Source organism: Chionomys nivalis, chromosome 1 (genome assembly GCF_950005125.1).
Source record: "Chionomys nivalis chromosome 1, mChiNiv1.1, whole genome shotgun sequence".
Classification (NCBI taxonomy): domain Eukaryota; kingdom Metazoa; phylum Chordata; class Mammalia; order Rodentia; family Cricetidae; genus Chionomys; species Chionomys nivalis.
Window position 1 is genome coordinate 144,674,638 of NC_080086.1, and position 24,084 is coordinate 144,698,721.

Consider the following 24,084-nt stretch of genomic DNA (forward strand, 5'->3'; position numbering starts at 1 on the left):
GTGGCTATACCACTGGAGGAAATGTCCCTCCTTCTCTCATCAACCATTAACTGCATATGACTCCGCAGGAAGCAGGGCCCTGTAGGCCCCCCATCTGCTGTGAGCATATCCATGGATCCAGACTTGTGCAGTTATCCCATTTATTTTAATGTTAGGAAAACAAAGGACCGAGAGGCTAAATTCGTGTGATGTCCATTCTCAGAGTGGTAGAAGGCAGGCCTGGAATTTGTTTATGTTTCAGGCTTGTAACCACTGTAGACCCTATGTTAACTTTCATACTCTACAACTTCATACTTCGCTAGCATTAGTCAATAAACTTTATTTGCTAACTAATGCCTAATTTTAGTAATAGTTTGCATAATTTTAGATTTCTTATTTGAATAAGTGAAGCTTCAAAATAATGAAATTATATATATATATATATATATATATATAGTTTTGCTTTTTTTTCCCAAGGGAAAGCAGATCAAAAGGTGTATATTCTAAAGTACCAGCTATTTCTTATAGAGATAAACAATAGCCTAGGTGGTAGGTTTGGCTAAAATGTCATGAAACCATTGTTTTATACAATAAATATGCAATAATGAAATTTTTATGAACAATGTGCACACATATATATGCAATTTGTATGTATTTTATAGAAAACCAGAAACAGTGAAAATCTTCTAAAATAAGTACTCTGACCTTAAATTAGGAGGAAAGAAATAGGTAATGTTTATTAAAGCAATATCTAGATACAATTATTATATTTCAAATAAATTTGAAGTTTTACATAATACCAGAAGTTGATCTCACCTTTTGGCTGGTGGTATTAATGACCTTACAGTTCAGTGACCTGTCTGGATTCTGTCATTAACATGTTTTGTGTAATGATGGCTCCCGTGAAGTAGTCACAGTTTACAGCGTGTGCACTTGCTCCGTCTGCTGCTGATGGTGTCAGGAAACTCATCAAGTTCAGTTATGACCATCGCAGACCGAATGTGTATTACCATTATAGAAATGTAGTTTTCTGTACTACTGTGAGTTTAGATAAAAATCTTATCATTTCTCACAAAAAAAAAAAAGAAGTTTCAAATACACGTGGCTTTGGTTCAGTTAGGCTCCTCATTTCTATGTACTGAGGGACAGAGATTACTAATGTCAGTGTTAGTTGAAAGCCAGCAAAATTTCCTAAAACTCAAAGGAGTGTTTGAAGTTTTCTAAAACTCCAAAGGTCAATGTCACATAAAGAAATTAGCTAGAACCTTTGAGATAGTAAATTTCCACTCCTGTTCTTATTGCTAGACCTTATGGTGCTATCATTCTTAGCATTTTGCATTTTAAGTGCTTTGTGACCGGGTTAGTTCCCTCAGCCCCTTGTATTTCAGAAGCTAGGATTGTCACATCCCTTCCCTTGTTGGTGCCTAAAGCCCCAGCCTGTGCTGCACCGCCAGGGCTGTGTCTTCTCAGGCATCCCAGGTCTGTTTGCAGTTAGTTCTCTGGCCCAGCCTGTGCTGCACCACCAGGGCTGTGTCTTCCCAGGTGTCCCAGGTCTGTTTGCCACAGTTCTTTTTTTTCCTGGAATCCTGGTCTTCTCTTCAGGGACTCTGAAAAAATTGTGCCTTTTTACATTTCTTAATTGCTTGTTTGGCATGATCCTGGTTTCCTGCCACTTTATCTTTTTCTGGGAAAACATTATCAAATAACATTTTGATTTTCTTTTGTGTAATCAGGTAACTAAGTCATACAGCTTTATGGTATGTGTGTGAACTTTGGAAAGAGTTATTTAGATATATGAAGACTGTAAGCCTCTAAGCAGGTAGAATTGAGATAAACTGTTCATAGAGGCCTGAGGCGGGGTTGATACCACTCACTAGCTTAAGCCATACTTCGTTACTGTTTGACACATACATAGCTCACATTTTCTACCTTATTGTGTGTGCCAAAAACCATATTGACCTATCAAAGTAGTAATGGCTTAGAAAGAGTACAGCCATCCTCCAGGGTTTGTAATGCACTTACCTCTATATCCATAAATATCTCTATATTTATTATTCATAGCCATTCAGGTCCTTAAGTAACAAATATATATAGTGCATGTTTTATCACTTTGTGAAATACCATCTGTCCTCCCATCTCCTTCCTTTCCCTGTGACTGTTGTGAGCCTCATTCATCAAGCAGTCTACGTCCTAGAGATTCAGATTCCCATCGAGACATTCATTCATTCATTCATTCATTTTCTCATTTACTCACACTTTATTTGGTAAACATTTGCTAGATACTTGGTGTTATAAACAGTGGGAATCCAAAGATCCTTAGAGATGCTCACTGCTTGAGCTGTTGTAAAATCAGAGGCGTGGCTAGGCAGATAGACATAAATTCAATAATTGGTATAATAGGTAATTTAAATTAAATACCTTTAGATCACAAAGGAGTAAAAACTAACTGCTAGGGGCCTTTGGGAAAACTTCCATGTGATACGGACATTTTATTGGGCCATAAAGAATGAATGGAAGTTCATTGGATAAAAGCCATAATTTTGATTATGTGTCTACCCAAAATTTGTATTTTGGAGCCACTTCCAAAAAGGTAGTGTTAGAATGTAGGGCATTTAGAAGTGATTAGACCATGAAGGCTTTACCCTCATGAATGACCCAATAAAAATGTTTAAATGATCTCTGAAACCCTCTTTTGTACTTCTGCCTTACAAGGCCACAGTTTCTCTCCCCTCCAGAGGATGCTGCAGCAGAATGTCCACTTGCAGCAGAGGGAAGACCCCGCCAGATGTTTAACCTGCTGGTACCTTGGTCTTGGACTTTTAATCCATCAGAGTGTTGAGACGTAAATTTCTGTTCTTCATAAATTACTCAGTAACGTGTGTGACAGCAGAGCATTCTGTCTGTGGACTAAGAGAGAACAAAGGGTCAAGTGGACATTGCAGGAGAGGGAAGAGCAGAAATTCAACACTGTGGATAGGATCAGTGTGGGGAGCAAAGCTGGAGCATGGGGTGGGGGAGGAAGGAGCTGCCTTAGAGATGTAGATAAATCTTGTTTCTCTGGGAGAGCTGAAGGAAAATCTTTCAAAATTTCACTGGACCACTTAAGTATTTTGCCTCCTATTACTTTCGTGTTTATTGGAGTGGAAGTTAAACTCCTCTTGCATTGTGAGTTGGTCATTGACTGGTATTTGTGGAATACCTACATTTGTAATGTATGTATGTTTATTTCAGTTAAAAGATCTGATAAAATGTGCTGTTAATAACTTTTGTCTTAACTACCAGCATGTTGAAAGTGCTCAGTATAAATTGATTGAGTGAATGGCTTAGTTTTCTCTAAGAAGGGTCGAAGAATCAAATGTGTCTAACCACTTACTGTTTTTCCACTCTCCCTTCAGTACTTTTCCAGTTAGTTATTTCACAAATTATGTCTGGGGAACCCCAGATGTATAAAGTGTTCTGTGGATGAAGGAATTTCGTAGATGAGTCATGTTTACACAAGGTGTATGTTAAATTTTTCTCTTAGAAATCCAGTTGGTATGTAAATATGCTCATGGCCTCATGCTAATGGCCTATGTAATCTAGATTCATGAAACCCTGAACTTTTGGGTTTTTGTCAGTACTGAGGATATCTTGTGCATAGTAGGTGATGCTTTACCGCTGAACTATGTCCCCAACTCTGTTAACTTGGTTTAATTCAGCAAAAAGCATCTTTCACATATATGATCACAGAATCACTGTGCTGCCTAAAAGAGCACACATTGGACAGTGTTGTGGTACCCTATCTTCTCTGGTCTTTGCTTTGATGCAGGATCTCCCACTGTAGTCTAAGCTGGCCTCAAACTCAGGATCTTCTTGCCTTAGGTCCCTTGGTGATGTACAGGCACACACCTGGCCTAGAATTTTCAAAGTATACTCTTGTAAAACTTATAGTTAGGTATGAAATTCTTCAACCAAATAAAGTTCAAAAATTTTAACTGGAATTTTTTAGCCACCTAGATAAATAATTTATGAATAAATAGATTGTTCAGACTTAGGTCATTCCTAACTCATATTTTTTCCCATTTGACATTATGGGCAACATATGATCTCCAGGGCTTTTAAAAAGTGATGTTACTTCAGTCCAGTGCTCCAATGTTGGTCTCTGTCTCTGTCTTCTTTCATCGCCTGATGAAGGTTAATATTCAGGGGGATGCTTATATGTTTTTCTTTGGGTTCACCTTCTTATTTAGCTTCTCTAGAATCACGAATTATAATCTCAATGTCCTTTATTTATGGCTAGAAACCAAATATGAGTGAGTACATCCCATGTTCCTCTTTTTGGGTCTGGCTTACCTCACTCAGGATAGTGTTTTCAATTTCCGTGACTGAAGTCTCACGATCCAAAGGAGGAACAGAAGGAGAGTGAGCACGAGCAAGGAACTCAGGACTGCGAGGGGTGCACCCACACACTGAGGCAATGGGGATGTTCTATCGGGAACTCACCAAGGCCAGCTGGCCGGGGACTGAAAAAGCATGGGACAAAACCGGTCTCGCTGAACATAATGGACAATGAGGACTACTGAGAACTGAAGAACAATGGCAATGGGTCCTTGATCCTATTGCACGTAATGGCTTTGTGGGAGCCCAGGTAGTTTGGATGCTCACCTTAATAGACCTGGATGGAGGTGGGTGGTCCTTGGACCTCCCACAGGGCAGAGAAACCTGCTTGCTCTTTGGGCTGAGGAGGAAGGAAGACTTGATTGGGGGAGGGGAGGGGAATGGGAGGTGGTGGCGGGGAAGAGGCAGAAATCTTTAAAAATTAAATAAATTAATTAATAATAAAAAAAAAGTGATGTTACTTCAGGTGCTAAATGAGCGCATTTAAGAAAAGAAGATAGGTATTTTCTGTTGACCTTGATTATGAAAGCATTTCTGTTCTTAGCCCTGAGCTCAATGAAAGCAGCAGTTTGTTGTTCCTGTTTCTGATTTTGATGCTGTGTGTTAATGTGGAAGATAAACCTATTGCTGTATAGCTTTCCTGTCAACATAGCACAGCCCAATGGAGAGAGCAAATGCGCTTAGTTTTGAAGTAGTAAACCTTTTGTTTCTGCTCTAGTTTGTTTATCTTTAAAGTAATACCTAACCAAACTGAAGCTATCTTTCCTTTTGACTGTACTGTGGTAGATTCAGGCCTGCTTTCCCCAGTTCCCTGTCCCTGGCTGGCTAAGGAACCCGTTAGAAACCTGATTTGCTTGCCTTCTCATGCCTCTCCAGACATTACTTGGCTCTTACTTCATGCTTTGCTTCCTTTTTTTTTTTTTCCTTTTAAGATTAAAAAAAGAAAAGAAACATTTTTCCAAAGGGCCATTCCACCGTGGTGGTGCTGCTGAGGGAGAGCAGGACAGTAAATCGGAAGCTTCAGGTAGAGCAGTTCTGCCGTTGGCTTCCTGAAACTAACATTTCTAGCACATTTTAAGTTCTAATGCTTAGATTTTTCCCTATGTATTTCCCTGCCTTCTTCCTCTGGTTTCCTGACACCTTCACAGTTTAGAATAGCTAAAGTGGCTGACTGAAATTTCTCTCAAGACTTGACAAAGAAAATTTCAATAAGCGATAATCGGGCATTTATATTCCTTGTAGTGAAGGAAACTCTAACTTTGCTTTTATCTTCTGTAGACAAACAACAGAAAGGTGAATTTGCAATAGAAGGCTACGATGTCAGAATGAATAACACCCTCAGAAAGGATGGAAAGAAAGATTGCTGTTTTGAAATCTGTGCTCCTGATAAACGTATCTATCAGGTTGAAATTTTTATGTTGTCTTAAAATTAACTTGCTAAGATGTTCTGATTGCATTTATGGAGACATTAACATTTTATTAAAACAGTTCCCTGACATATTAACAATAAAAATAGTGTTTTGTACATTGAACATTCGTATAAGGAGGAAATACATTTGAAAATTTCTGATCAGTTCAAGTGATTTATCCTTAAAAAAGATACAATGAATCTGTAATTTATCAATTACATCACATGTAACATTTTATATCTACTTTAATAGAACTTTGGATTTCCTAAAAGAATTACATAGCAGAGAGAATAAAATCATCAAAGGAAAAATATTAGAGTATTAATACATATTGTATTGCTTAGGGGTGTGGGAGAAAATGAAGATAAAGATGTATTATCAGCTCTACAATTCAAGAGCCATCAGCGAGGCATCAATATGGAATGTATGTTTAATAAGTTTTAAATATCTGAGATTGCAGTTGAAAGCCAGTTAATTAAGTTGTCAGGTAGTGTGTTGGAATCTGACAAGAACATTTTTAAGAAAACTGTAGCCAGCAGTGTAAAGAAATTCATGGATGTCTTTTAATTGTCAAGGGCAAATTTTGTTCATCAGTTCAGCCTTTGACATTGATGAAGAGAAGCAGCATTTTTCCCTGTGCAGCTGCCAGCTGCTGATCAGAGTTTCAAATCCATCATCCTCTGCTTCAATTACATAAATTTGTCAAAATTAACTGTACATTATAAGAAGCATCCTTGCAAGAATAGTATACCTAGACATGAAAAGAATTGCTAATGTTCTTAAGAAATGATAAGAATGCAGCACGCCTCTGCATTGCTGCCACGATTTCAGTTCTTATTGTTTGAATTTTTTTTCATTAGTTTACGGCAGCTTCTCCCAAGGATGCTGAGGAATGGGTCCAGCAGCTGAAATTTGTATTACAAGGTAAGAGAATCAGTTGAACATGTTTTCATGTTCCTTAAATATTGCTTTAGGAATGGGTTGAGTTGGGTTTTCACATATAAATTCTTACTAACGTCTGTAAGAATGATCAAGAGAATACTGACACACTCTCTTGGATAATATGGTCCATTCACTTGGGTTTGTTTATTAAAGCAGTTTCCCTTGAACACAGTTGGTAACTTGAAGACTCATGCTCTTACAAGCCCGTTTAAGCATGTTTTCATTTGGAAGTATCATGGTAGCATGTGGGTATTCACTTATGGGGTTGTGTTCATTTCAGAAGCACAGTCCTAAATTTCTTTTGCGTTCTTTTAAATTTTGCTTCACAAAATGTGCTTTGAAGACATGGGATCTGAGGTGATTCCAGAGGATGATGATGAAAGAGGAGAATTATATGATGACGTCGATCATCCCGCTCCAGTCAGCAGCCCATCAAGGAGCCAACCAATAGATGACGAAATTTATGAGGAGCTTCCAGGTATCTGTATTGTGGTGATGAACTGACAGAGATCATGGCTCTTCTGATCTGTATTTGTGTTTATGCCTCCGCATGCATGTGAGTGTGTGTGTGTGTAATTTGTCATCAAACTGACAACTTGAGTAGGAAATGGTGAGCGATTAAGAACAAAGACAAAGCCTTCAAAACTCTGTTTTATGAAGAGGTGTCTGCTTGAGGCATTTCAAGTACAAGGTGTACACTTATGAAAAGTGAAAGGGACTTAAAATGAAGCAGATACAATCCTCATCTCTTGGGACTTTTGGCTCATTAGCATTGTTTATGCTACATAATTTTTTAATTAAAAATTGACTTGCCTTACAGTTTTTTCCACCAACTCACGCATCTTTTTTTTTTTTTTTTTTTTTTACATCTTGGAATTTCCATTTAGCAGAAGTTCCGTGCACACTCCATATGTCGCCAGCTTCTGCTCTCCAGTCCTCTGTGCTGGGGGACATTGCGTGGTCTTGGAGGAATGTTGTTGAATTGTAAACAAAGGTCTTTGAGGCCTGAGGAACATTTTTTTTAATTGGTGTTTTATCAAACAGGAAATCAAAAGGTTTTCTTACTTTAAAAACTCGGGCCTGCTGGAGTGTTGCTACACTTGAATAGTGTTATACAGCAGAACTAATTACCTGTTGGATCCTTGACTGTGTGATTTCTAAGACAGGAAAATAGTAATCTGAAATTTAGAATTCTTGGACTGTAACAACGCTGAGAATTGTGTGACTAACACCCAGGTTGATTTGCTCTTTTCCTGCCTATTCAAAACCAGTAGAGCAGAAAAGGAGATCTTAAACAATGTAGATACAGGGGCTATTTTTCTCTGACTAGGCAATGTAGTACTGTAATATCAATTCCAAAAATTGATTTTTAAAATGCTTAACCTGTTCCAAATTAATGTTCAAATATCATTTTCATCACAGTGAGTAAAGTGTAAGACTTAGAGTAAAAACTTTTAAATTCTGACTGTATTATTTATTAGTTCAATGATATTACAATGATTTCTTCGTCTATAAAATGGGCATACTATTACTGGGAGAATCAACTGAGGTAATTCAGCCCAGTGCTTCCCTAGTCCAAGTCTACAATAAATATAGCATCATTATTTTTTTCATTGTGTACCTAATAAATTCTTGTAAGTGCTTCTGTGATGTTCTGACCAAATAATAGTAATAATCATAGCTACTATAAAAAGTACACATGATCTATGAATTATACGTTTCTGCAGGAAAATGCTGAGCACAAAAGTATATTTGGTGGGAACAGTGACCTGTGAGCTCGAGTTGTGTGTCTAGAGCCTCACTTCCTGGTTTATCCCCAAAAGTGGTGGCTGCCACAGCATCACTTACCCTCAGGTAGAGAACATCTTTGGCTGTTTGATTTTAGTCTCTGTATCATTGATACAGTTACTTCAGACTTTAAAAAGGACTTGCAACAGGACTGAGAATGTGTACTGATGTAAAACCAAAGCATGGCGCCTTTAAACATGGTTTTACTGTCATCCACATTTCCGCCCTTTAAGACTTTACAGTCAATGTATTGTGTTACAGTTGCTGCGTTAACTGCTAACTTCTGGGTTTCTTCAACTGCTCTATTCTTTCCCCAACACCAAAGAAAAACTTGACCGAGAACTAAGATCAAATATTCAATTGTATCTATAGCAAAGGCTCAAGGAAGATTTCCTGTAAGTAGCTTGAAACTTTAGAAATACGAGACATCGTATGTTTCCCTCACCACAGATGTTCTTCCTCACCGTCTCTCCTCCCCCACATACATATATTTTTTTGGCCCAAGGCCAAATAATTGGTTATTCTTTAAGTAGTGTTACTTCTTGCCATAGTGCTGGGAGAAATTTAAGCTGCTATGAGGTTTCTTTGCCTCTGCCTGGGATTCCCCAGTCGCTGTACAGAGTGATTGAGCTTGATAGAGCCTTCAGCTGTGCCCCGGGAGAGGCGCTGCTGTGAGCAGCTGTGGAATGTCTCCTGCGGCCTTCTTCCCACGTCTGCACAGTTCAGCAGGTTTGTCAAGCTGAAGCCCGCGGCTACAGAGGGGATTTTTCTCAAAGCAGGCCCTAAAGTTATCCCAGAGTTAGAAGTTTTGTTCATTTAAAGATTTGAAACTGGGAACCCTGTCTCGGAATTAAGATTCAAGGTGACTCTCACTCTTCTGTGAAATCCGAATGTCTCGAGGTACGTGTGATGAGGAGCATGGGACACAGCCTCAGCCTGCTGGTCTCTGTCCAGTTCTGTATGGGCAGTGTTTGTCTATGAAGTCAGATTGGTCATGCTCCCAGAATTAAATAATAATACAATTTCCACACAGTTTTTTGTCAGTTACATATTGTTGAAAACAAGCCGTGCTAGCTGAAAGGTGAAGCCCACAGATCTGTGTGAAGAAAAAGTCTAAGCACTAACGTGCCGCTTTAAACTGAAAAGCTCTGCTCTGAGAAGGCGGGACCTTCTCAAGTCAGTGTGTTTTAATGTGAAATAAATGTTCACTGTTTAAGTCTCAGCAGTAATAAGAAAGCATTGCTTAAAAATGATGTTGTAGAATATTTCCTGAAGATGTTTATAATTCTGAGAGACTGTAAATGGTTTCACAGGATTTTTTTCAGTTAGAATATTCCAACTTTATTGCAGTACTTTCTCTTTAATTTTTTGTTCATTAATTTTTTAACTAACTTCATAAAAGAACGAGAATAAATGTCTAGATTTCTTTCTTTTTTATTTTTTTTTAGATTTCTTTCTATTTAAGGGTTTATACATATGTGTGGAAGAGTTGAAGAAAAGTTTTTGGCTTTTCTTCAAGTACCCCAATGTTGCCATCTTTTTTTTTCTGTTTTATTACTGCTTATTAGCATAGACTACTAAGTTAGATTTATGTACATTGTGATGTTATATAACAACTGATACATTGGCCAAAGTCTGTTGAAACGATTGATGACACAGTGATGAGTTCATTTGGCAGAGTTTCAGAATGTATGGTCAGTTTATTATTGGAACTGCCGAAGAACACTTTTGTTGCACTGTGAATCTCGGAGACAAGGAACAATACTTGGGAAATAGTTTCAGAAACCAACCTAGCTTGCTCCTCCTCATCTTAGTGAGTTGTCTGACCTTTTCCCTTTAGTGGCAGGAAATTGTATATTGACAACAACGTGATTTCTCTAGGCTAGAGTGAATAGAGTCAGCTGGGTGCCTAGAATGGTAGCTCCTGCTAGCCTCTTGAATGTGCCACTTTCTGGGGAGCTGCACTGGAAATGTCTTCTGGCAGGTGGACTAGAAGAGAGAGGGCAGCAGAAAGCAGGAAGATAAATTTCTATTCCATTAACCTGTTTTTTTTCTCTGTGTGTGTGAGTTCATTTTTATTTGTTCTGTAATGACAGATTGAACGACTTGGAGCCAGCAAAGGGTGTTTTTATCCTTTGGTCATTCAATTACACTTTAAATTTATTCAGTCCCACTATCTGCATCTAAAATGGAATATAAAATAAAATGCAGCTATAAATTTTTCAATGAAACTATTATGTATACATAAAAAAGAACAGTGTTTGAGAACTTAAATTTGAAGTCGTTTCCAGCAAGTGAGCACAAATGCCAATTTAATCAATAAATAGTTGTAAGCCCCCCGATACATTTTAACTTTATTTCCCTTTCATTACTCATATCACCAAGTTAATACCAAGGTTATAGGGACCTTGCAGTCTCTAGCACTAACACTGTTATAAGTGACTACTCCTGACTTCAGTTTTTTCATTCTTTCTTTGGAAGCTATAGAAAGATGTCAGTCAACGGTCACAGATCCATAGTGGATTTAACATCTTAGTATTATTGTTAGTGCAGTAGGCCTGCTACTATTTTTAGTTTTTTGTTTGTTTGAGATTTTTGTTTCATTCTGGTTTTGTATTTTTTTTTTCTTCAAGACAGGCTTTCTCAGTGTAGCCCTGCCTGTGCTGGAACTCACTCTGTAGACCAGGCTGGTCTCAAACTCAGAGATCCGCCTGCCTCTGCCTCTGCCTCTGCCTCTGCCTCTGCCTCTGCCTCTGCCTCTGCCTCTGCCTCTGCCTCTGCCTCTGCCTCTGCCTCTGCCTCTGAGTGCTGGGATTAAAGGCGTGCGCCACCACCACCTGGTGTATTCTTGTTTAGTATATGGCAATACTGTCTCTTAATATATAGGATGATAGATAAAATGTTTTCCCAAGTAGATAACTAGAGTTAAATTTCTAGATGGCTTCAGCCTCATACCCTGCTGAGATTATCTGAAGTTATAAAAAAAAACAAGGAAAAATTCATAAATCCTGATCACTGTATGTACGTAGTGCTTTATTTATCTACCCACACATGCATGTATATTTATATACACAGACAGAATAGTGATATGAAGTTTTGGAATACAATTTTGCTTGTCATAGGTTTTTCTACGTTGCTTTTGGCATAGCAAAGAAATTTCTTCATAAAAATACATATTAACTCAAATACATATATAATAATACATATAAACTCAGGTATTTATGAACATGCAAACCACATAAATAACTCATTTCTGTGAGTTAAAAATATGTCACCTGGCAACCACCAAGTGAGACTTTTGCTCCCAGGTTACGTTTGGTGGCACTGTATATGTGTGTGTCTCTTTCCATCTGTCCATCTGTGTGTCCATGCAGAGATGTTGCTAAACATCTATAACACACAAACAGGCTCTATAACAAATAATTATGTGGCCTAAAATGTCAGTAATACTGACGGCGTGAAACCTTGGCCACGGGGATGCACTAGGTGGCCTGTGCTTTATTTCCATTGGCCTTTATTTCTTGAGCTATGGTTTCCGTGTAAGAGTTTATTCATGTTGATGGGCACAGCATAGATCTTCTTAAATGTATAAAACAAGGGTTACACAGGACATTCCTAGGTATTCATGGGTTCGCTCAGTTTTTCTTTCACTATTTTGTTCTGGGACAGTATTGAAATTCTGTTCTAGGGAAATGAGGAAGACCAAGATGAATAAAGTTACTAACACTATAGGAAACATTTTCTCTCTTCCCTGAAGCTACTGTCTAGGGAGGAAGAGGCTTTCTCAGGTGGAACTTTGTTCTGTTCTGTTTTGATAGGGTTGTTGACCTGACTTTGAAGGGAGAAACCATACCTGTGTGTTGGGGATTGCCCTTCTCCAGAGCAGGCAGGCATCCTGGAGATTCAGGCTAACCTGAGTGGGACAGGTGGAGGAGCAGCGCTGCTTGTGGGACTGTTCTCTAAGAAGATAGCTAGCAGAGTGAGCTGGTCTCTGTCACCGGAAATGGAGAGGGAACTGTGGGACAGCCACACTGGTACCTGCTGCTCTCTGTTCATCCCCTGTGTGTTATTGCTGGATCTTAGTTTGTAAACCTTTGTTTGTAACTAGAAGAATCTAGATAATGCTGATGTGCCTACCAGAGTAGCAGCTGTGCTTCCCCTAGTACTTAAATAACTCATTCGAAGTTTTATCCCTTTCCCTGTTTTGCCCACTTAAAAATACACAGTTACATTTTTTAAAATACACATGAGATCTTCTGCTGTTGTTGTTAACTGAGAAACTGTCATTTTATTTCCTTCCTTCTTTGGTTTTCTTTTTCTTTCCTTACTACTTGCTTTTCTCTCATTTTTTTATTGTCCTCAATCTCTTCCCTTCTTTCAATTTCTATCTTTCTTGCCCGCTTTCATTACCTTTATTTTAGTTCATTAATTCTCCTGTGTACCTATTATAGACCAAGCATTATACCTATCTTTCCATACATATGTAGGCCTTGAAGGATTCAGCTACCTTGCCTTTTGGTCCAACCACTGACTTACATACAACTTTTAATTAACTGTGTTTTGTCTCATTTATATCTAAGATACTCATACATCACGAGTTACATAGAAATTCTGTCCAAGCCAGCTCGTGTCTCTATCATGACGCTTCTTTTCAAGGTAGCCTCCTTTCCACTCGTCCTCCCATCCACTGTCGCCTCTTAGCCCTTGCGCCCCGCCTCATACATCCAGAATGCCTTCTACTCTGTGAATAGCGGATTGTTATGATCTAGAAAAGGGACTTTGGAGAGAAAGGCGCATCACTTTGAGTTCCAGCTTTGCCCCTAAGTATGTGAACGCACAGGCAAGATGGAGAATGTAAAGACAACAGTAAACACAGGAGCAGGAAATTGGTTCTTTTTAAATAAGCCTTTTCCCCCCAGTTTACAAAAGAAGTGAAATTAGCAAACAGTTAAGAAGTTAGCTGGGGTAAGTTGGGGCTATGGATTATTGAAGGCATTCAATAGAGGGAAAATACAAAGTAACTATAAAGAAATGTTAAGCCAAAAAAATTTTTTTAAGCCAAAAATAAGAAAGAAGAAAGAAGCAAAGAGAGACGATGATAAAAATAAGATTATAAAAATAGTCATAAAGGTAACTTTATCACTTAAAGAAGCTATCACATTGGATTTTTTTAGTTGAGCGGAATCATTAGAGGCTATACACCTGAAACAAAGCTACAAAGAGAATTCCAAAGTAAGGAAATGAAACAAGGACTACAGACGGCTCCTCCCAAGTAAAGCTCCTGTGCTGATATAATATCAGCCAATGTAGAACTTAAGATATAAGGCCAGAAAGGACCACAGTAGAATATATCAATGATAATAACAGATAAAGCTTTATCTAACCACATTCACTTTAAATCAGTAATAATGTAAAACTTAGATGTTTAACATTTCTCCAGCCAGAGGAATGTTTTTAACACACCATTTTTAGAAAATGGCTGCATAAAGAGGCAGAAATTTAGTAACAAGAGGGAAAATTTGAACCACAAAATTAGTGAACTTATATCACTATATCTAAAAAGACACGAGAGAGCTCAGCGAATGATAACAAATCTATATTATTTGAATACACATAGACACTGATTACCTATTAACTCAAATTTTCAGTCTCAGCAAATTCCAGTGCATCATACATAGACTACATTCTTTTCATGGGCCTGGGAATGGAGCTCAGGGGCTGAGCACTTGCCTAGCAAGACCCTGCATTCTGTCTCCAAACTACATGTAGTAATAATGATGATAATGAAGAATGAAGTTTTATTATCCAGTATTTATATCAAGGTACTTAAGAGTTCCTATGTTTCGAGATTGGAAAATGAATTTCTGAATAGTTCCGAGTTTAAGAAATCTTAATGGGAATGTGTGGTTCTGAAAGAGTGAAAACAGCCCAGGTGAAAATGTTGAGCATTCTGCTTTAAGTCATGTGAGAGGGGTGTGGTGATGAATGGGGAAGCACAAGAACTGGTCACCTCCCAGCTGGAGATGAGAGCAATCCAGAGTAAGGCTAGAGTCAAGCACACCTTGACTGAAAGACAAAGGAAGGACTAGAACTTTGACAAGAAAGAAGGGCCCTACAAAAGGGATCCATTTTTTAAAGAACCTAATAGGATCACTAGAAATTATTGATTGTTAAGTTTACTTAGCCTCTAAATTATAAATTCTCAGGCACACATATTCATATTTATATTGCTAAAGGAGCGAATAGCATGCATATTAAAAATTCGGAATCAGAAAGTAAGCAAAGCTCTGCCACGCTAATCAAACAAAAATGCTGACGTTTATAAAGCAGAAAGAAAAATGGTGCTAATGGGGCCGACCCGGTAGGATTTTTTTTTCTGTGAACCTTAGATAAAGAATTCTAACACTGTGCCAGGGGGTCAGGTATTCACACTGCAGGGTCTGTGTCTGCACAAACACTGTGCCCAGGGGTCGGGTAGTCACACTGCAGGGTCTGTGTCTGCACAAACACTGTGCCAGGAGGTCGGGTAGTCACACTGCAGGGTCTGTGCACATGGCTCAGCACCTTAGAAACCTCACCAGCTAAAGGTGCAACTTCCACCTACCTTCATACCAAGCTTTTAAGCCCAAGTCTTCATATTTCAGATAAGATTTTCCTCCTGTGGAAAATATAAACATATCATGGGAGGCTTTGGCTCTTGATTCTCCACGTTTCGGAAGATGAAATATGATGAACTTTCTGGTTGCTACACAAAAGCCTCTTGCTTCTTTTGGTCTCAGAAACACACACATACACACTCATGTGTGCACAGCTTCACAAACACATTTGTCTGGGGAGACATTCTGCAGCAGGAGAGTATCAAGCTTCACCATTTTTTGCAGATAGGTCAGCTGGGAATATCGGCTTCCTAAGAGTATCTCGGCTGCTTACTTTAAAGCTGTGATTAATAAGAACGGACAAGTTCAACAAAGTGTCGGTGATAAATATAAGCACTCCTCGTCTCTGGCCTCAGCAGAGCTTTCATCAGAGTGGGAGAAAATCCAAGCTAACTTAATTAAGCCTCAGTGAGGCTTTACCTTGATTTCTTCAGAGAAAACATTCCTTTGTAGATGTGGTCCTTGTTTTCAGAACTTCATTAGAGGGCTTACAGAGAAACAACTTTCTACCACTTCATATCTGCTGCCCCCTCTGTTGGACAGAAGGTTTTCCCACAGAACAAGGCTACTCGGTGACTGAGGTGAGGGGCATTTTTGAGCTCTTTTGGGGGCTGGATCCCAGATCTCCTTGTCTTGCCCTTTTTCCACATCCCTGGTTCCCCTGTTCATGGGCTAGGCCCTCTGCTTCCTGTTTGGCATGCACATGCTTGCGAGAGCTCACTTTGGTCCCTGTCTTCTTGCCTTTTTACCTGTTCTTTAGTTCCTGAAATTGATTTTCTGTCCTTACCCATAGCAAAAATGGCATCTTCAAAGTCATTGCAAAGTCATTGGTCTTCTCCCAGGAATCGGTCTTAGACCTCACGTCCAGTGCCAGAAGTCTGATGTTCCTGGTATCCCTTTGGTCTTTTCTGTTGGCTTCTCCATTTTGTGTTCTGTTACATATAATGTTTATGAAAAGTGTATTGATTATCTTTGAAACTTTTACCTGACAGGAGAACCAAAGGGAGGAGGATGTATACTGGCTCCATTAGAGGTGCAGCCCATTATGGTGGGGAAGGCGTGGTGGCAGAGGTGACTTGGGTCATGGCAGCAGTAGCCTGTAGTAGAGTTCACTCAGTGGCTACAAACGGGAGGCAGAGAGCTCAGGCTGAAACTAGACTCAGATGTTACCTTCAGCACCCCATTCTTCAGCACACCCACCCCCAACGACCCATCTTTACTAGCTAGGTCTCATATCCCAAGGTACCACATTCTCATCACAGCACCACGAGCTGGAGACTAGTCTTCAAGTTAGGGAGCCTGCAGGGACATCTTAGACCCTAAATGTAACCATGAGCATTTCAGCACTCCAGTGAAGACCATTGCTCAGTGACTGCTTATTTTAAATCATTTCTTTTCTGGACGAACTTCTATTTCTTTAGAAGTGATTTATAAGTAGAGACTGCTTGTTTGTTTCTCAGCCACCCTGACCCAAATAATAACAAAGAAATACTAATTACAACACTGCTTGGCCAATGACTCAGGCATATTTCTAGCTACATCTTGAATTAACCAATTTCTCTTAATATGTGTGTATTGCCACAAGACCATGGTGTTACCTCATTTTCTACATGTCTTGTTTCCTCAGTGGTCGGCCTTTCTCCTTTGGCAGCTCCATGGCATCTCCCTGACTCCACCTACTCTCCCTATAGATCTCCTCCAGCCTGGCTATACTCTGCCCTGTCACAGGCCAAAGCAGCTTCTTTATTAACCATTGGTAATAAAACATATTTACAACATACAGAGGGGACTCTCACATCATCTCCCCTTTTCTGTCTAAATAAAAAAGTTTAACTTTAACATAGTAAAATTACATATAACAAAACAGATATCAAGCAAGAATTACAGTTACAATATTTAGTCCATTTACATGTGACAAATTAAGGAAATACTTTATCATCTATCCTATCTTTGTGAGTCTAAAATTTTATATCTAATTTATCTTTTATCATAACTAAAGAAAACTATAATTATAGCTATCTAGTCTTCAGCCCCATCAAAGACCCCAAAAGGATATAATATTACCTAAGTAAACAAGAAATGCATTGTAAGCAACTTCAAAAACTCTAGAATTAACAGACATCCCACTGCCTGGACAGTCATCCAAAGTTTTTCTGTAATGTTGGGGCATCCATCTTCAGCCTACAGGCCCATAGTCTCTGGCAGGCTTTGTCTTGCAGAATGTCTGACAGACTCTTTCATGAATCAGGAAACCTATAGGATTGTCTCATTTTGGCAAGTTCAACAATCATTTTTCTATGGGCCCTGCATGTCCAGTTTATACAGCATACCATCAAGCAGTCCAGGCAAGAACAGTTTCTTGCTCACATTGAAGGCAAATTTTATAACAGGTTTCTTCAATGTTCATTAACCTCTCTGAAGTAATTGGTGCTGCCAGAAGCAGACATGTCTCACTGTTAAGAAACGTCTAAGTTCTTAAAACATTTTAAATGCCATATTTTGTAGGTCTTTGACGTGTTGGAGATTATCTAACTGAAATATGTCTTTGTATATATAGAAAACCTAACTAACATGACTACAAGTTTGACTATTATAAATATTTATCTGTAATTTTTAACTATACATTATATTTTTAAATGAGCCGTATAAATATAATACCTTAAATAAGAGTAGAAATATAACAAATTTAACCTTAAATTTGTATCAATAGACCAAGATCTATAACTTTGCAAAATATTCATCTCTATTTCATATCCTTCCCCTGCTCTTTTTTTATATATAAATTGATTGTGACCATCGGGAATTTGGGCATAGTTTTCTCCAGACTACTTCCTACTGTTTGTTGGGTGAAGTATTTTTAGGGTTCACAGAGACTTTTCAGGGGGGTCTTGTTCTATCAAATCATATTAGCATAGAAGGAGTCCACAGGTTCTCATCTTCTGTGGAAACAAAAGCAGAACCACTTTTCCAAAATAACATATCGTTAGACCCAAATTTTGAAGTCAAAACACCTTTAAAATATATATTGGTTTAGCTTAGCAGCCCCCAGAGTCAAATGTCTCTCTGCAATCGAAACAGTCAAAGAAAACACAATAATATGCATAATCCAGACTCTCTGTGTATATTCCATCTTTATGTGGTTTATTTTTTTACTTCTTTGATCTATGACTGTCTGTACTCTTATATTACTTTTACTATCTCTCTAAAGACTTTGTTTTACTTTTTAAAACTATTTCTTTTTATCACTGTCTGTACTCTTTCTTCTCTCTCCCAAGCCTGCGTACGTTTTTAAACACACCGTGACTCATTCAGAGGTTTATTTCTGTCTGAATCTGTCTTTAGTATGTGTCTGTAATCATTTTCTGACCAGGAGCACCTTTTTTACACCTTTGTGTCTTACCTTCTCTTCGTGCATTCTGTTGCTATGTGGCTCTATCATTCTACATGCATTTATTGAAAGCCCACTGAGTGCCATATTCTCGTGTGAGTACAGGAAATTTAGACATAGAAATGGTGGACTTACTTTTTATTAAGATAACAATATGCTGGGCAGTGATGACTCCTGCCTTTAATTCCTGCACTCAGGAGGCAGAGGCAGTAGATATCTGAGTTCGAGGCCAGTCTGGTCTACAAAGCAAGTTCTAGGACTGCCAGGACTACACAGAGAAATCTTGTCTTGAAAAAAAAAAAAAACAACAAAAAAAAGATAATTATAGATCTGGGCATTTAGTACTTGCAGTCTCACTACTCTGGAAGCTAACTAAGGCAGGAGGATAGTGGATTCTAGGCCATCCTGGCCTATAAAAAGACCTCCTGTGTCAAAACTCATTACAGATTATAATAAGAATGCCAAGAAAGAAGAAATAACTATTTTATTCTATACCCAAGGAGAAGATGGCATTTAAATGGAGACCTCCTAGGTAAAACTGGAAAATAGAGAAAACCCAAGTTCTTCCCTGCATAGAGAGCACCAAGCATGGGGGCTCTGGATCTGAGGTACTGTGCAATTGGGAACCAGAGGGTAGGACCTCAGGGAGCCATGCAGGGAGACTGGGGACAAGAACCAGCTCAGGCAGACCTTTGCAGGACAGTCACAGCTCCTATGCCTAAGTGACATTTGAAGGACTTGCTAATAATGTGAGGCTCACGTGTACAATGAGGTCGCCCAGTCCATCAGATGTGCACCATGATGCTACTAATGAGGTGAACTCTGGGGACTTGAAGAGCTTTTCTTCCTTTACACATTCTCTGGGCAGCTCAGTCTCACCCCAGCCTTACTTCCCACCCCAATACGATTTCTGTTAACAGGACCTTTGGTCACTCAGGTTTAACTAAGTGTAAAGTACCTCAAACTCATCCTTACTCTTTCCTTGGTCATCATGTCTCCCCATCAGTTTACCTGCCAGTTACCACAGCTTCTTCCTCTGCATCCTCATCCATCCTGCTCTCCATATACTCAGGCTCTCACGATTTCTCTCCTGGATCAGCCTTGAGGGCTCCTGAGTGCTCTCCCATCAAACTGAGAAGCCATTCTGTGTACTGGTAATATATTGACTCTAAAATATAGTCACATTAATCTGGTGATCAGTAACCTTTTTTGGTTCCCCAATGCCAAGTATTTACCAAATTGGAACTCACTGGCCAGGCCCTGAGCCCTTTCCATAATCCAACTTCAGTCTGTCATTCCTCCCTTTTCCATGCTGCCCAGAGTAAACTCTCCACTGTCTCCCGTGCTGCTCTGTGCTTCATCTTGTTGACGTGAACTAAATCACTGTACTGCAGTAATGAACTGATTCATGGATGGAATGCCAGTGAAATAGCAAATAGATACAACTTTGGTTGATTTGGCTTTTGATTTTTCCATCTATACTGCACATGATCTCTAATTTCTAATATACATTATATTAGATTTGGAGTAGATTCTGAGGTTATAGATTAATAACCTAGATTGTCATGTGCACCATAGTTGATTATAGACACAAATTTAAGAAATCTAACTACTTAAGTGAAAACTCATCATTCTTTCCAGTTTCAAAGTCTAATGTCGATACACCTTGCAATATTTTCTCCATCCACACCTGTCTCAAGTCTTTACACTCACTGCATCAGAAACAATGAAAACTGTTCTTTAGGTTCAGTATACTTACCGTGCCATTTTGTTTTAACAGCAGAAAAATAGCAGTTTTCTCTAACCCACATGGATAGAGGTTTGTAGTCAGTCATTCCATTATGAATAACTTAGATAATGTTACAATTCTGTATATTTTTGGGCCTCGTTCCAGTGTTTCCATAAGTACAGGATAGCACAGTACCACACACTGACATATAATGATAAGTGCAGTATGATCATACTCACTGGCATTCTGGGTGTATCCAGGACATCTGACCTAAGCACAGAGATAATGCACACAAACTTCACTCCCTCAGAGATCACTTCACGGGGGAAGCACTTTCAAGAGAAAGGGAATTTGGATATTTCTTACGTGATATATTTCTGTTCCTCTCAAATGTGAAGAAGGGTTGTCTGCCGACCGTAGGTTAGAGCACACGTTCCTCCCTTTGCCCTCAGGTGTCTTCTGCAGTCTGACTGAAGGCTCACAGTCTTGGCAGTCTCCGGGGATGCAGTGCTTCTCTGGTTCCAACCAACTGAGTTAGTGTTGTCCCTCAGGCACCCCATCCTTTCCCAGCTTAGGTTTGCTCACCTCCCATCTGCATGTCAGGATGGTCGCTTTTTCTTTGCTGTGTTCACTTTATCTAGTCCAGGTCAAACTACACCCACACAGAAAGCCTCTTCTGTCCGCCCAGCTTGTGCTGGCCCTACTTCTCCAGACTTTCACAGCACCCTCACTTTAGAATGAATCACACACCACTGTGTAACTTTTTTTTTCTGCTGTTGTATAAATCTTGTGATTTTACTTTTCATACAGCTATTTGGCAAACATAAAAATGGATGTTTTAAGTGCCCCAGGGCAAGAAGCAAGCCTTGTGTTGCTTAACATGTCCCTTAGATACTATCTTCTTCCTTAGAATTCCAGAAGCTGTATCTTCAGCAATACCAAGCCTCTAGTTAGTGGACTCATTAGTTAATGAGAAACCAAGAAGGTATCTTTAAGAAAATTCTTGCCCAGATAGCATCAACTATCACAGGAACCTAAAAGAATGATCACCACATTGTATGCTGTCAATATTGAAACCTTCCTGATTGCCCAAAGCTTCATTGAACTTTAACATTACCTCCCAGGGAGCACAGTCTCAAGTGAATTTATGTAATAAAACACACTGAGTGACGCAAAGCTCTCGCTTCACCAGTCCTTTGTACCATTAAAGATAGATCATCTACTCTTAGCAGCAGGACCGACTGGGATTACCAGCCCCTTTGGGGTACAGTCATCTCAAGTGAGGCATTCCCCAGGAAATGACATTCTGCTCTGTGCCCACTCACTCATTAAAGGCAATAGGAAGAGAAGATGTGTCGTGTCGAGCACAGGACCTTAACTGAGTTTGAATGCTACCATCTGGGAATCTGATGTAACCAGCATGCAAATGACGTTTCCTGTTTACGAGCTGAGATATGAGAGTCACACAGAGGCTTGGGTGCTGGTGAAGGGCGGTTACTAGTGACAAGAGAGATACTTAGGCTGCGCTTCTCCTGGGCATTCTTGGAGGACTAAGAGGAGGAAGTCCTGGGAACAGCCATGGCCTGCTTCTGTCCCTTTCCACAGTCTCCTCCTCACGCTTCCCTTCCATTAAGCTCACTTCCTTTCACAGCCTACGAATCCCATGCTGGTTCCCACATTGCCCATTGCATCCTCTCAGTCACCAGATAACCTGGTGCCTGGCTCCATCATCTTTCTCTCTGAAATTGTCTTACAGCTCACTCAGAGCTTCCTGGAAACATCCTGACTAGGTATGTCAAGGTGATTAACATCCATAAATAAAGTCGGGGGTTGGAGGGGGCTCCTGCTTTTAATCCCAGCACTGGGGGCAGAAGCAGGTAGATCTCTAAGTTTGAGGCCAGTCCGGTTGACAGAGTGAGTTCCAGGGCAGCCAGTACTTCACAAAGAAACCCTGTCTTGAAAAACAAAACAAAAAATCTATAAATAAATATTTATAAATAAATAAAGTATTTCCTATTCCTATATCACGTAAAACATAGGCATAAATGAAAGCAACCCGATGCATACAGAGATACGTAAGACTTGAGCCCAGTTGTTTGTTTACTCTTTCGTGACAGCTTTAGCATTCACTTAAAGGCATTTGGAAAAGGTTATCTGTTCTAATCAGTGAGCAAGGGAAAGCTGGAAAAGTAAAATATGAAATGAGAAAAGTAGAGAGAAAAAAACTTGTTTTTTTATTCATTCATTTAAATTAGTCATGTGACACACATGACAATTTTTCATCAAGCAGGCACTGTGCTAGTGTATAATATTGACAGTGTTAGTGAGATGTGTTAACCAAGAATGAATGTAACAAAAGACCAAGGAGAAACTGATAAGGAGCAAAGTTCCAATCCAAGCCTGTGTTCCCAGATGAGGTATCGAAAGGGGCCTGTCTGAACGCCCATGTGGCTGTAAATACCACCCTTAGAGCATGAAGATGAAGTGTGAGAAGGTACAGGGGCTTAACCGGATGGTGGTGGCGCATGCCTTTAATCCCAGCTCTCCGAAGGCAGAGACAGTCGGATCTCTGTGAGTTGGAGGCCAGCCTGGTCCACAGAGCGAGTTCCAGGACAGGCTCCAAAGCTACAGAGAAACCCTGTCTCGAAAAACCAGAAAAGAAAAAAAAAAGGTACAGGGGCTTTAATAAAACAAAGATACTTTAAACACACTGAGATGTAGGCAACTAGTGTTGTCTCTGGAGGATGCCAGATCATTACATGTTCATTGTTAGAACCAAGTGGGGTGTCTATTCATGGAAGCTTTCAAGAAAGGGTTTATAAATAGGAGTATTTGAAAAATACTATCAAATAGCCTTAACATTTATAGCTACTTTTGGTTTTGCTTTCCTTAAAGAAAAATAAAAAAGAGACTTTCCAAAGGACAAAGGACATGATGAAAGAAACTCCATTGCTTGAGACATTAAAAAAGAGATGGCCCAAAGTCCCAGAAGATATTCGCGTGAGATCCATCCTTCCTAGGGGAAGGCAAAGGGGCCAATCTTGTGTGGTTTGCATCTCTAGCTTGGCAAAGGTCTTGAACATGAAGATTTACATTCGCTGGCCTTCTCCCTAATTCCTGTGTTTAAGCATTCTGGGTTAACTTTTAGTAGAGCTAGCCACACAGGGATTGCGTGTTTACTTGGCTGTTCCTCTTCGTCCATGTACTGTAGCTTGCCAGGTTTTTATAGTCCTCTGGGAGGTCTGTACCTTGGTTCTGGAGGCTTTCCTCCACCATTCTGCTTTTGCTACTGCCAGAGCCTCAAGGGTTTCACAATGGTGTCAAGTTTCTTGGCTTGGAAACACCACACTTGAGGTTGTAGAAGTTTGGATCATTTATTGTACAATCTTGAGGTTTTGACTCCTCAGGAAGCTCAGCACTTTCCAGAGATCTGGAAGGCAAAGGCTTCCCAGTAGCTTTCTTGGAGTGATGGAGGTCTCACTTGAAGCTCTGTTCATCTCATGCCCTAAGTTTTGTCTCAGATATTTAAACCACAGCCTCTGATCACCCGGCACAAGTCAATCTGTCCTTTTGGACAAGCAGAGGAAGACAGGTTTGTTTCAGTTTGGCCATTGACCATATTGCTGCTAAAGGTTACATTCTTCACCATGAGTAATTGATTGATTACTGCAAAGACCCTGCTGCAGAGATTTTAATATAAATAAATGTGATTTATAAACTTTAATTCAAGTTAGGTATGCAGAATTTTGCATGCTTACTATAGGAATGGCTCCATGCTAGATATATCGTTTTTGAGCACCAATCATCTTAATGTTT

The 24,084-nt window shown here is 39.5% G+C and overlaps 1 protein-coding gene across 1 annotated transcript in view; it reads left to right on the plus strand.

Moving 5' to 3' along the window:
* The window catches only part of Skap2 (src kinase associated phosphoprotein 2), a 159,589-nt gene that overhangs the window by 98,283 nt on the left and 37,222 nt on the right, over positions 1-24,084 (plus strand). Inside the window, exons 7-9 of the mRNA XM_057786131.1 lie at positions 5,635-5,759; positions 6,626-6,689; positions 7,051-7,185. Coding sequence (XP_057642114.1) covers positions 5,635-5,759; positions 6,626-6,689; positions 7,051-7,185 — 324 coding nt within the window. The remainder of the gene's footprint in view (positions 1-5,634; positions 5,760-6,625; positions 6,690-7,050; positions 7,186-24,084) is intronic.